General features: G+C 45.2%; 1 protein-coding gene across 1 annotated transcript in view; it reads right to left on the reverse strand.

The window, feature by feature from the left end:
• Positions 1-1,473: 1,473 nt before the first annotated feature.
• The window catches only part of il1rapl1b (interleukin 1 receptor accessory protein-like 1b), a 595,103-nt gene continuing 581,824 nt past the window's right edge, over positions 1,474-14,752 (reverse strand). Inside the window, exons 12-14 of the mRNA XM_063212610.1 lie at positions 9,341-9,511; positions 7,308-7,352; positions 1,474-2,216 (exon numbers count right to left, since the gene is read on the reverse strand). Coding sequence (XP_063068680.1) covers positions 1,474-2,216; positions 7,308-7,352; positions 9,341-9,511 — 959 coding nt within the window. The remainder of the gene's footprint in view (positions 2,217-7,307; positions 7,353-9,340; positions 9,512-14,752) is intronic.

Genomic DNA, 14,752 nt, shown 5'->3' on the forward strand with positions numbered 1-14,752 from the left:
TATTTATTTTTTTGTTTTGTTCATTTTTCTTTCTTTTTTTTAATAGAAAGTATTGATATCTCCAGAGAGTAGGAACGCTAGCTCGTGACTGGTGAGGCCCGTCTCCTACTCTCTGACCTTTTTCATGGTGTTCCTGTCTGGAGGAAGAGAAATCTCCGCCAGGTCATCCGTACCTTTTTGCATAATCTAGTTTTTTTTTTTGTTCAAGAGTCTGTTTTTAAAGTAGATAGACCCACGTTTTCATACGCCAATGTGAAACAGAAAACAAAACAAAACAATGTTTTTTTTTTTGCGTACCCAAATGAAAACATCTCACTATGCTTGCTAAGATCCCAAAGGAACAGTTAAAAAAAACAGACCGTTTAAACTACACTTGTAAACTACAAGTCAAGATTAAATACAATGTTCAATCTAAACCACCTCTCTTTTTCATACTCAAAATAATAGTCAAAAACAAAAAAGAAATTAGATATAAAAAACTGGGATGATATAAATGTGTAAAACAAAACAAAAAAAATAGACCATGACTGAAAAAAGATACCAATGCTACAAAGAAATTGCAAATATGTACAAGACCCTGTATTCCTTGAGTGTAGGGACTATGTGTGAATGTCAGTACGTATATTAGCACATGTGTATGGATGCGTGTACAGTGTATATGTGTCTTTGTATACGCGTGTGTTTGTCAGTGTCTAGGTGTTGAACTCTACATTTGACAACTCCAACCCCACCCCTCCCTTCCCCTCCCCTCCCCAGAAACGTGTTCCCAAAATACAAAGCTTCAGAGTCTCTTGGCACCAGTCCTGTAATCAGTAGAAAATAAACAAAGAAGAGTCTCCCAGTGAATTGTGGTGCCAATTCAACAGCAGCAGTCGTTGTCAATAATCATCCGGGTCTTTAAGTGCCAAACACTACTACAGTATGCGAGACATGGACGTACGTATCCAAGGATGATTGGTGGGGTGGAGGTGCTGAATGTGGTAGTAGTGGTGCTGGGGGGAGGGGGGGGGGTGGTAAAGTGTGTGTAATGTGTGCATGTGTGTAGGTACATATACGTATATGGGGTGTGTTTTTGTGTGTGTGGAGGTGTGGCACGGGGGATTGGGGAGGTGCACGAATGTCACAGATCCTTCACCAGCACCTGCAACGTGTGTGCACGCACGCTCGCTCGCTCGCTCGCTCACCCACCGACGTTTCCGGCACACGCGTGGCGTGCACAATTCCACCGTGAGTCTCGTGCAACAGCAACAACAAGGCGAAGCACCACCCCACTCTCTCTCACCTCACCCCACAGCTCTCCTACTCGGCTCTTCTACTCTACTCCCCCTGGCTGTACTCCAGCGGCACACACCACAGCCCTCCCATCATCATCATCATCTCCTCCCTTGTCCCCAGCCCTTCCCAAAGCTGTGCCCCAGCGGTCCCTGTCCCAGTCCCAGTTGCAGTTCCACTCCGAGCCCCTAGGGGTCCTCGTCACCAGATGACGCTGGATATGCTGGTCTCGCGCGGCAGCAGCGGCAGCATGGCGTTGTTGGCGTGCGCCTCCTCCAGGCTCTGCTCGCGCGAGCTCTTGGGCTGCTGCGCGTGCGAGGGCCGCTGGCCGTTGAGCAGAGTCATGGGGATGTTGCAGTACGTGTGCTGGTTGCCCAGCGAGGCGAGCGTGGGCAGCGTGCCGCCGGTGGCCGGGATGTCGTACTCGTAGTTGCGGTAGTAGTGTTTCTGCTGCCTCATCTGCGTGTGGTAGGTGTTGTGGAAGGTGGAGCGCAGGTCCGGGTGGGCGGTGGCCATGGCGGTGGAGGTGGCGGCCGCCATGCTGATGGCCGAGACGGTCTGCAGCTCGCCGAAGGGCCCCTGCTCGCTGACGTCCAGCACCTGCTCGTGGCTGATCATGGGCTCCGTGCGCTTGAAGGGCATCTCGTACAGCACGTGCTTCCAGAAGGTGGAGTTGAGCTTGCTGCTCTTGGCGCCGTGCCACTTGATGACGGTCAGCAGCTTGATGGTGTGCTTGAGCGCCTCCACCTCTTGGTAGTTCATGATGCCGCGCAGCTCGGCGCACTCGATCAGGATCACCTTGATCTCGCCGCTCGCCAGCATGTTGCGCAGCCGCGTCTCCAGCTCGAAGATGCTCCAGCCCCGGCGCACCACGTAGTTGGGCGTCATGACGATGATCAGCCGCTTGCTCTGGTCCACGCAGCGCGCCACGTCCTCGATGTAGGCTGATGGAGGAGGGGGTGAAGGAGAGGAGAGGACAGGAAAGGAAAGGAAGGAAGGATGGATGGAAAAGAGAAAGGAGGAAGGATGAAGACAATAGAAAACAATGAGAGACACATAGGGAAGGAGGGAGAAAGGAAAGGTAGGGAGGGATGGAGGGGAAAGGGGGAGGAAGAGAGGGGAGGAAAAGAGAAGGAAGGATTGATGGATAGAGGAGAAAAATAGGGAGTGAGGGAGGTGAAGAAGAAGAAGAATAGAAAAGAGGAAGAAGAAAGTAAGGAAAGAAAATAAATGGAAAGGCAGTTAAAGAATGATTGTAAGGGTAAAGACAGACAGGAGATATAAAGAAATGAAATGCACATAAAGAAAGAAGAAAAGAGGGTTGAGAAAAAGGTAGACAGTGTGATAGAGAATGGCAGAGAGAAGGATAAAGAAGAAAAAAGATGTCAGACACATTCTTACGGTATTTTTTCAGCAAACTCATGATTGCTTGAAAACTAATTATACAATCTGTGCATAAAATTACAAGCTGTTTATTGCAACGTTGACATTCAACGTAGCGAGTGAAAATATATTAAACCCTAGATGGTATAGTGCTCAAATATGTTTGTTTATGCTCACTTGAGATGCAATTATTGAGGTAAGTAAACATCGCAAGACTAGAGAAACAGAATCAGAGTGAAAATAGCATGCACGCAGATAGATATTAGGTGACACACAGAATGGAGAAAAACACAAGACGCGGAACACAACATCAAACAATTACGCGCACACTGTGAAATCCCCCTTGAACCCCTTATCGAAAGTTAATGACTGAGTGTTGTCTGTTGCTCAAAGGGGCTCCTAACAACTGAGACAAGTTGTGTGTTTAGAGGGGGAAACAGCCACATGCTATTGTGTCCTAAAACTGCCATTTCAGATTGAAATGCTTACAAAGATCCAACTTTGAACAACTGCTAATTCAACAAAGCTAAAGCACAACTCTTTTTTAGTTGCTCTTCTCTGGGCCCTATCGTCTGTGTGTGTGTGTGTGTGTGTGTGTGTGTGTGTGTGTGTGTGTGTGTGTGTGTGTGTGTGTGTGTGTGTGTGTGTGTGTGTGTGTGTGTGTGTGTGTGTGTGTGTGTGTGTGTGTGTGTGTGTGTAAAATGTGCGTGCGTGCATGTGTGTGTGTACATGCAAGCTTGCGTCTGTGTGTGTGTGTGTAAAATGTGCGTGCATGCATGTGTGTGTGTATATGCTTGCTTGCGTCTGTGTGTGTAAAATGTGCGTTTGTGTGTGTGTCAATGTCCCTACGTCTGTGTTTCTTTGTGTGTGCCCCTTATGTAGCTGGTTGTTGAATAGTCTCTGTGTACTCTTTAATGTCTTCAGAGGAGGAGACTTGAAATAGCTGCTCTCTAATCACAGAGGGACTGATTGTGCCGGTCCAACATGATCTCCAAAAATTCTGTGCTCCTGGACACGGATGTTAAGGACACAAAATCCGTGTCCAGGAGCACGGATTTTGCCAAAATTCCGTGCTCCTGGACACGGAAATGTTTTCCGTGCTCCTGGACACGGAATTGTTTGAAGTGCTTTCTATAGGCTATTTCCACAGTCTTGTGTTTTCTAAGGATTTTTCTAATTTCAAATATTTTGTCTAAAAAAAAAACATTTCTTACTGACAGGTTAGGGTTAGGGATTGTTTTGGTCTGGGTACAGCTAGTTTTCTTTCATTCATTTTATGAGTTTGATAGCCTAGCAACCAACTGGAAAAGGTATTTCTCAAAAATATGTCTTTAATGACAGGTTAAGGTTAGGGAATGTTTTGGTCAGGGCACAACTTAAATTGCTATATCATTATTTTGTTTAGGATTAGCATTTGGTATGTATTTTCTAATGATAGAGTTAACACAGTGCTGTGGTAATAGCCTATAGAAAGCACTTCCGTGTGCCCATCACGGAAAACAATTCCGTGTCCAGGAGCACGGAAAACAATTCCGTGTCCAGGAGCACGGAAATTTGGCAAAATCCGTGCTCCTGGACACGGATTTCGTGTCCTTAACATCCGTGTCCAGGAGCACGGAATTTTTGGAGATCAGGCTGGCCGGTCGAGTCCAATTTCACAATCTAATGCAGGCGACTGCCTAGACACCTAGAACTTCTGCTGGAGAAGACTGGCTAAGAGAGAGGGCGATAGAGAGAGAGAGAGAGGGGAGGAGGAGGGGCAGACCTGTCACAACCAGGCAGGCCAACTAGGCAATTGCCTAGGGCCCCCATGTGAAAAGGGGCCCCATGGTAAGAACTGGTTATATATTTGTATTCAAATGATAGCAATGACAACTTTGTGAGTGAGGCGAAACCTCCCTAAATTCAATGACCGAAAAGTGCAATGATGCTGCCATCAAAATCTCTCTCTTGAGGGGAACCCTCCCCATTAGTCACAAAAGAAGAGAAGGGCCCCAAGTGTCTTTTTGCCCAAGGTCCCCAAATACCTTGAAACGGCCCTGAGGAGGGGTTGTGAGGAAGAAGAGAAAGAAATATATAGCGGGTTGAAAGAGAGAAAAGGGATATAGAGAAGTAGAGAGAGAGAGAGAGAGAGAGAAAGAGAGGGGGGGGGGTGAGGAAGAAGAGAATGAAATATACAGCGGGTTGAAAGAGAGAAAAGGGATATAGAGAAGTAGAGAGAGAGGGGGGGGAGGAAGAAGAGAAAGAAATATACAGTGAGTTGAAAGAGAGAAAAGGGATAGGCCTATATATATATAGAGAGAGAGATTGTCCTTTTGACTTCATTGATATGAAGATGCTAGAGGTAAACAGTGAGTGTCACTCCCTCTGCTCTCACACTGTTGAACTCTTCCCCCCGCCAAACTTTTAGTTTTTTTTCCTCTGTGCATATTCTATCTGTATTGTATACAGTATCCTGCATATCTTGTGTATACAGTGTATACATTATTTTTTCTACTATACTCTCCCCTCTCTTTGTCTTTTACCCAATGTGCAGTTCTGTATCAACTTCTCCTTTTTACATTACATTACATTGCACTTAGCTGACGCTTTCATTTTATTCAAAGCGTCTTATAACTATTATTTTTTCAGGGTATTGGTTACAGTCCCTGGAGCAATGTGGGGTTAGGTGCCTTGCTCAAGGACACTTCAGCCATGGATGGAGATGTAGGGAGAGGTCAGGGGGGATTTGAACTGGCAACCCCTAGATTGAAAGACCAACTCTCTAACCACTAGGCCACAGCTGCCCCCTGCTCCTTCTGTGCAGTAGAACTAGACGCTGAGGTGGTTGTGTGATAAGGTTTCATCAATGAGTGGAGGCATCAACGCCTGTTTTATGCATGTCTGCTGCTGCCCAGTCTTGCACTTTATATGCCTCTATGGGTATTGTATAGGTACTCTAGGTGGAATGTATGCTTACTGTCTGTCTGAGTGTCTATGTCAAATTGTCTATGTCCACACCTAAAGTCTATGTCTATGTCTGCATGGGAAGTAAGAAACATAATTTCAAATTCTTTGTATGACCAGTGCATGTAAAGAAATTGACAATAAAGCTGACTTGACTTGATTGTTTTCTTGTCTTTACTTCACTATTTCTGGGATAAGACAAATGCTTATATAAAATGATGTGAGAAATTGGGTTTCGGAAGTGTAATAGAGCACACATCCCGGACCCAGTCTACTGTATGGTGTGTTACACTGTTACACCGCCTCCCATTTTCTTTCACCACCCCCCGCCGAATGGCAACGGAGTGCCGCCCTCTTTCAGCAGTATTCTTCTCAATGCCCCCCTAGGTCTCCCTAACGACCCCTGAAACACTACTCTAGATAGAACCAATGGATTCATTTGTGTTTTTATTTAAGTACTAAAAGACATGGTTTGGTAACAAGTTATTGAACCGTTTCTTTTTGAGTGTAGGCCTACCTCTACGTTATATGTGTAGTCTACAGTATATGTGACATCTACATGTAATATTATGTATATTTATAGTATATAACCCGCACAGTGCAAGTAGACCTACAAACGGTATGGTGTTTAATGTTACATGCTGCTACAAACTTTGTCAAACTGTAGTTAATAGATGTAACAACAGGGACCTTAAAGGGACATTCCACTATTTTTCTGGAGTTGTGCTCATTTCCCACCGTCTCTCAAGTTAAATAATTGAGTTTTGACCTGTCTCCTGTTCTTCCAGCCATGCTCTGACCTGTACCTCCAAGCTAGCATGCAGTAGGCTAGTATTAAATCAGAGATCTTATAGACAGAGATGAGTCATTCTAGTTATTTTCCGGTATCCACTTTATGTCTGGTGAACGCCCCTTTAGGAGACCTTCGGTTAGGAGACCTTCGGAGTCCTGAGGTTGAGAATAAATGAAGTCCCGGGCACGTCTTGTGCAAACACATCAAAAAGAGAAGAAGAAGGAGGGGATAACGTCCCCCTTAGGAGACCCAACTTCAGCACACTCTTTTGCATTGAATGGGCGGGGTTTGAATCCTCTTTATTAAAATTCCATCCTCTTTGACTAAAATAAATGGGTCCAGCTGACAGCTAGCTGGTAGCTAGTCCCCATTCAGTTCACTGATAAACTAGCTTGGAACTAAAGCCCGATTCGCACGGGATAAATATTACCCATGGACCCCTGATAATTCGCAATTACCCCTGGACCTCCGTGATTTTTCGGGGCGCATTCGGACGGGATAAATAAACGTCTGTTATTTACTCAATTCACAGACATTACAAGGGAGTTCAGACGGCGCGCCTATGTAAAATTACCTCAGGACGTCTGAGTTTTGCCGAAATACAGTAGGTAATTCGCGGCGGAATTATTACCTCACAAATCGCAGACATGGCACATTCGCACAGGACTAAGAACTCAGACATTCTCTGTAAATATTCCAAATTACCGGGGATCCATAGGTAATAAAATTCCCGTCCGAATCGGGCTTAAGAGTAGCCTATAATCACCAGACTCAGAGGTCAGCTAGAAGAACAGGACAAGGGAGGGTGGGAAAGAAGCATATACAGTATACAGAAAGACTGGAATGGCCCTTTCAAATAAAGTGTGGCCTAAGGTTTGAGGGCACAGGTGGAAAATGCTGGGAGTGAGTGTACCTCTAAGAAGTCCAGTATCATCCTGGTAATGCTCATTGGTGATACCTAAACATAAATATGGCAACATTCAACAAGTATGAAGACACAGAAACTTACATACGTAAAAACTTGTCAAAGAAAGACGACAATAAAGGCCTTCACAAGAAGGGGACGTTCTCTCAACTGGCATTTAAAATGTAGCAGTGCTACGGCAAGCCTGTCTTGTCTTATCTGCGACTTCTAATTCTCACACTCTCTCACATGCCAGTTATTATTTTTCAATAAAAAATGAGTCTATCCCAGCTTAATATGGGACTTGTGGCTGGTCTATGTCTGTAAAATGGAGATGCGGAAGCAAGGCATCATGATGTCGGCTGGGTAATTGGTCTGTCACTGCATTTTCAAGAGCAATACCTCAGTCAGGGCACCTTCCTGCATAATTCACTGAGGTAGGCGACAGACAGACAGACAGACAGTGTTTTCCAAATTAGCCCTCCCTAAAACAGCACCCGCCCCACTCCTGGTGAGCAGAGCAGAGCAGAGCAGAGCAAGCAGCATCTCTTGAAAGCTGTGCCACTCGTCCCATATTAAAAATACAATAGTCCCACAGACTGAAAAAAAATAAAGAATCCAAGACACCCCAGACATCAACAGTAAAACGAGGACAGACAAGGGAAATGTGGTGGGGAGACTGTGGAGTTATACAACCAAATACTAAAAAAAATACAAAATAATGATTTGGTTGAAAGTGAGAAACGTAGAGGAAAAATATGAAGGACGTGAAAATGGAGGCTATAAAATGCTAAAGCCCAATGACACAGTCAGCTTTTTGTAATTCAAACTGGTCAATGGGATTAAACCTGGTGATACTCTTTGTGCCATTTTGATCACCTTATGTTAACCCTATCTGACGTACACAAGTGCACGCACTGACATGCACATCTGCACACACATGCATTCACGCACGCACACAGGCGCACACACATGCATAGAGCAAGATAGAGAGAGCGAGACAGAATGAGAGAGAGAGAAGGAGAGAGAGAGAGAGAGAGAGAGAGAGAGAGAGAGAGAGAGAGAGAGAGAGAGAGAGAGAGAGAGAGAGAGACAGAGACAGAGACAGAGGGACAGAGAGACAGAGACAGAGGGACAGAGAGGCAGATACAGAGACAGAGACAGAGAGACAGAGAGACTGGACAGACACAGTCTGAGAGGAAAGAAAGACTGAAGAAAGAGGGGTGCTTCATGTGCACTTGTCTAGAATAAACAAGGGTATTTCTTGTGGTTTAAATGAGGGTATTTCCCAAGGTACAAGCCTAAGTGGTCCTGAATGAGCAGATGAGGTAAATTGGTAAAAGGACTGTGTGTGTGTGTGTGTGTGTGTGTGTGTGTGTGTGTGTGTGTGTGTGTGTGTGTGTGTGTGTGCGTGTGCGTGTGCGTGTGCGTGTGCGTTGCGCGCGCGTGTGCGTTGCGCGCGCGCGCGTGTGTGTGTGTCTGCTTGTTGGGGTTTTTCGGTGAACAGTGCACTAAAAGTACAAGAACAAAAATGGACCATAACGACAAAAATGACAACAACCAAGAAACTCAAGAAACTCTTGAGCTCTTAAGGTTTGCAGTTGGGGTCATGGTGGAGGGAGGAATAAAATGAAGTGCTGTGATGAGTTGAGTTGAGTTGAGGGATGTTGGAAGGAGCACAAGGAGAGGCGTTTAAACTCAACTGATAAACTTACTTAAGACTAACACAAAGTTCAGGCACAGGACAGCACAACATGTTTCAAAGAGTACACATTTATAGCTCAGCACATTTAAAAAAAAAAAATTCTCGCACTCTTTCTCTCCAACGCATGCATGAATGCATGCACGTGCACGCACACACACACACACAAGTGCACGCACACTCACACGCGCGCACGCACGTGGGACACAAGACACAAGACATACAGTACACATATAGACAGATAAGACCACAGAGAAGACAATCGAATAAACACTCAAGAGATGTAGACACACACGTAGAGCAGGGGACATGTCAAATTAAAAGTCATGATTGGACTTACTTCCTGTGGGGATTAAGTCCCTGTCTGGGATGAAGAGCTTATACCCATAATGCTTTTCCAGGATGTCGGGGAGGATCTCCAGCGCAAAACGCTCCTCCTCCCTGGTCTCCTGGCCCCACTGGTCAGGGTCCACTTTGGTGTAGGACAGATAGGCGTCATAGTCCTTATTTTCTGCAGAGAGAAACAAATGGAACAAAAATGTTCCAGTGAGTGCCAGTGAGAAATGACAAAAAAAGGACATATATGGAAGATTCATTCGTTCACACATTGCTTCCATCGTTCCATTGCTTACTTGTTCATTTTTTTAAATGCATTCATTCATTCATTCATTCATTCATTCATTCATTCATTCATTCATTCATTCATTCATACAGTACATTCATTCGTTCATGCATGCATTAACTCATTCTTTCGGTCTCCGTGTTCTCTTTTCTGCAGAGAATCCAATGGAATAAAATGATGAGTGCCAGAGAGAAATGTTTGAAAGAGACAATGGTGAATTCATTCATTCATTCATTCATTCATTCATTCATTCATTCATTCATTCATTCATTCATTCATTCAAGGACACATAGAGGGCATAGTACTTATTCTCTGCAAAAAGCAATGGAACTTTGACTGCCAGAGACAAATGTGTGAAAGAGACAATGGTGCAGTCATTCCTTCATTCATTCATTCATTCCTTCATTCCTTCCTGCTTTCATTCATTCATTCATTCATTCATTCATTCATTCATTCATTCATTCATTCATTCAAGGACAGATAGATGTTGTAATCCTTATTTTCTGCAAAGAACCAATGGAATAAAATGTTGCATTCTAGTGAGAATTTTTTACAGAGATATACAGAGATACAGAGATAGACAGAGATAGTTTAATTATTTGTGAATGAATGAATGAATGAATGAATGAATGAATGAATGAATGAATCAATCAATCAATCAATCAATCAATCAATCAATCAATCAATCAATCAATCAATCAATCAATCAATCAATTCAAGGATAGATATCGTAGTCCTTATTTTCTGCAAAGAACTGTAGAAACAAAATGTAGAGTTCGTGTGAGAAATGTTTAAATCCGTCCTTTCAATTATGTTTGTATGATTAAAAAGCAGCAGTGCACAAAACGTAGTGTTAGTTTCAGAAGAAAACGTAAATTCTGTGCTTAACAAAAACACATGCAGTATAGCCTACTTTTATTCATGTATATTTTCCATGACCTGATTCTTGGCCTCTGGTATACCGTTCCAAGGGAACGCCCCCGTGTGACGTTGCTGAACACAGCCATATGATGTAAATCCGGTTATATTTTCCATGTGCTGTATTTAAAATCAAAGGGCGTCACAGTGAACCTAGTCAACCCCCTGGTGTAGCCTAAAAGGGCTGAGAATGGCAACAGCTCATGGATTATTCCTGCAGCGCTTTCAAGGGCAGCAGGGCAATTTTGTAGAAGCGAGAAGAATGTAATATAATAATAGTAATGTACTTGTCCAAGTGAAAGGTCTTCCATAATCACAGGCACAGAACATGTCAGCCCACCTCAGGCCACACAAAGAATACCTGGTAGGGAGCGGAAAGGTTTAGACTCGAGCACCCTGCTAAAGCTAATCTATTGAGCTAGTTCCTACTGTAGCTATCAGTGTCACGCTGAGCTTCACTGCTGTTGCTAAGCGCATGGCAATTCTAGTTCCATCATAACAAAAAACAAAAAACGCTTGTAATTTCAGAGTGAGCACATGGCAACATGAAGGCTATCATTAAAGAAGCTTCAAACTCTGCTGACGTGGAAAAAGAAGAAATTCATTTTGATTACTGCAATTAGTTCAGTGCTGCAGAAGTACTTGCACAATAAATGCTCTGGAAACAAGGCACCGAGACATGTTTTGTCAGCAGACATGGAGAAGGGATCATAGCCAGGCACAATGAAGCTGTATGCCCGAGCACATACAACAACAGAGGTACCCATATGTACACACACACGCACACACACACACAGACAGACACAGACGCACACGCACACGCACACGCACACGCACACGCACACGCACACGCACACGCACACGCACACACACTAAGAAAACAACAATTGAATGCTGTGTGCAGCATCGTGTCGCATCATGTGTCTGTGCTCTGTCATGTGCACCATCCAAACCCTGCTTAACCAGGGGCTGCACTGTGTTGCCAAGCGATGCGATGCGGCCTCCCTCCCGCTCGCCCAGTAAATTATGAACACCTTGTTGGTCAGTGCAGAGCGGCGGGTGGGCAGTTATACAGCAGCGGTGTCACGGTGTGTGCTGCTGCGCGATGTGGGGCGGTGCGGTGTGGCGTGGCGCGACATGGCGCGGCTCGGAGGGAGCGCTTTTCAACCCACGCCGGCCGGTGGCAGCCATCCATTGGCTCGTAAAAGCCGTGATTGATGTCGGCTTTGAGAGGATTAGGCCGGGAGCGAGCGGAGAAGAAGAAGAAGAAGGAGAAAAAAAGAAAACAGGCTGAGCAGGCGAGACGGAAGAGGGGAGAGAGAAAAATGAAATGAGAGAGGGAGAGAGGGATGAAGACAGAGAGAAAGATGTGTATGTGTGTGTATGTGTGTGTGTGTGTGTGTGTGTGTGTGTGTGTGTGTGTGTGTGTGTGTGTGTGTGTGTGTGTGTGTGTGTGTGTGTGTGTGTGTGTGTGTGTGTGTGTGTGTGTGTGTGTGTGTGTGTGTGTGACAGAGAGAGAAGTGGAGGTAGAGGTAGACATGAGATGGAAGTGAAATGGAGAGGAAGAGAGAGGAAGAGCCAAGAGACGAAGAAAAAAGGAAAAGGGGAAGAGAGGAAGAAAAAAGATGGACAAACTCATAGAGGAAGACAGACAGGAAAAGAGAGAGAGATAGAGTTACAGACTGGCAGAGAGAGAGAACCAACGAAAGAGAAGGAGAGATACAGATTGAGGAAGAGAGCGCGAGAGAGAGAGAGAGAGAGAGAGAGAGAGAGAGAGAGAGAGAGAGAGAGAGAGAGAGAGAGAGAGAGAGAGAGAGAGAGAGATAACTCTGTGCCTGCTCCAGTGAAACAGGAGCGTGGAAGTACATTACTACCAGACAACAGAGGCTGATCCTTTAGGGAATTCGAAAGCTGAGTGGCATTTACATGTGTGTGTGTGTGTGTGTGTGTGTGTGTGTGTGTGTGTGTGTGTGTGTGTGTGTGTGTGTGTGTGTGTGTGTGTTTTGCACATCTGTATGTGAGAGGGAATGACTCTCTCTGTCTCTCTCTCTCTCTCTCTTTCTCATTCCCTCTCTCTCTCTCTCTCTCTCACTCACACACACACACACACACACACACACACACACACACTAAGGACACACAAAGCTCCTCACTCGTCTCGTCACCACTCCACCTGTCCCACTTTGGCCCTCAGGTAAACTAATGAGCGGGCTGAGGGGGATTTAGCGTGCCACACGTTTTTTCCTCCTCTTTGTTCCTCCTCTCCTTTCATTTCTCCGTCCCACTTCTGTGCTGACACTCTTTTCCCTCTTTTTCCTTCTCTCTATAACCTCCCTCTTCTTGTTGCTCTTTTCTCATTGTCCTCTCTTCTCCGATCCCCTTCTCTCCTCTACTCTCCTCTCCTTCTCTCTTCTGCCACTCCTTTCTCCTCTTTTCTCCTCTCATTCTCTTCTTTCCCTCCCTCTTCTATCACTTTTCCCTCTCTTTTTCCTCCTCTCTTTAACCTCCCTCTTGCTGCTCTTTTCTCCTGTCCTCTATTCTCCTCTGTTCTCCTCTCTTTCTCTCTTCTGCCACTCTTTTCTCCTCTCATTCTCTTCTTTCCCTCCCTCTTCAATCACTTTTCTCCTCTTCCCCCCCCTTCCTTCGCCTTTCCCCTCCCTATTCTTGCTCTCTCTATTGTCCTCCTCCACAAATATCCTCCACAGCAGCCAGCCAACAGGGTGGGCAGAAAATGGAGGAGAGGAGAAGAGATGCGAGGCGAGGTGAAGAGAGGAGAGGAGAGGAGAGGAGAGATGCGAGGCGAGGTGAAGAGAGGAGAGGAGAGTAAATGAGAAGAGAAGAGAGGAATATACTGACAGGAAGCCAAGGTAGTAAGAGAAGGGCTGAATATGCCAGCACGTTGCAAAGCGCAGCATGGTTTTTAATCTGACATTTGTTTACAGTAGCCAGATGGTACGTTTAGCATGTACACACATGCTATATAGGCCTACACGCTGCACACACGCCCACAGCACATGCATATTCAGATTCACACAACCTGGAAAAAGACAGTTTACTTTTCTTGTAGAAAAAAAAAAACTTTGCAGAAAAAAGGTAAAAGTCCTATATCACGATGTATTTTTTTTCTCACTCGGAAAAGTGCATTGAAGCACCTGACAGGTGCCACTCACGCTACCTGCATTTACCTGTCGAAAATGTCATGTGCTCTGGCAGCGCAAAACTTCCCCCTTCTTCTCTTATTTTCACCTGCAATGTTCATCTACTTCTTCCTCCACGGGGGGTGTCGACTGACAACACTCTCACACACACCATGGCTATGACAGACATGCCAGGCTTTTTGAGCCAGCCAGCCACCAAGCCAAATCATGCTTATACAGTATCATCACTACTGCAGTCGCATGATTAAAATAAAGCAGCAAATTAGGTTGTACTTTAATGTCAGCTTCCTATACAACCTGTTCTTACATTGGATCATTACATATGAAGGGTTTCGTTGCAAAACGGCGTATGCGCCATTTTTTTTACTTTTGCATTTCACTACTGAAGATGGCCTGAAGGCCTGAAGGCTGATAAGCATAGACAATTGTAAACAAATAAAAAGTACAAAAACCCTGCAACCTTGAGTGCATCAGATCTTCTCTTCTTCTTGGACTAGCCTTTAGTCAATTTTTGATTCAGAAACAAACACTAGAGCAGATAATCACCTCCAAATACTCCAATCCAAATGCACCAGTCTCGTCCCCTGCTCTACCATTATACAAATGACAAGTGGGGGCTGGCCTGACTACAGCAGCTAATGGGGAAGAGGGTTGCAAGTGTTCGGTGATGATCTCTCTCTCTCTCTCTCTCTCCCTCCCTCTCTCTCTCTCTCTCTCTCTCTGGGAGGGCTACAGACAGCAGGTGGGGCCCATATGCAGTGGTGATGGCTCATTGCAGACTGCAGACATCTCCATTAGTCCTTTGTGTCTCTTTCACTCTTCCTCTTCCTCTTCCTCTTCCCCCACCCACTCTTCTACCCATTCCTCCACATACACACACACACACACACACACACACACACACACACACACACACGCACGCACGCACGCACGCACCCACGCACGCACGCACGCACACACACTTGTTTTACATTACACCACACTACTCAACAGACAGTATGCCATACAGCACACACACACACACACACAGGCATACAGACACACGTACGCACGC

This window comes from Engraulis encrasicolus, chromosome 12 (assembly GCF_034702125.1).
Source record: "Engraulis encrasicolus isolate BLACKSEA-1 chromosome 12, IST_EnEncr_1.0, whole genome shotgun sequence".
Taxonomy (NCBI): Eukaryota; Metazoa; Chordata; class Actinopteri; order Clupeiformes; family Engraulidae; genus Engraulis; species Engraulis encrasicolus.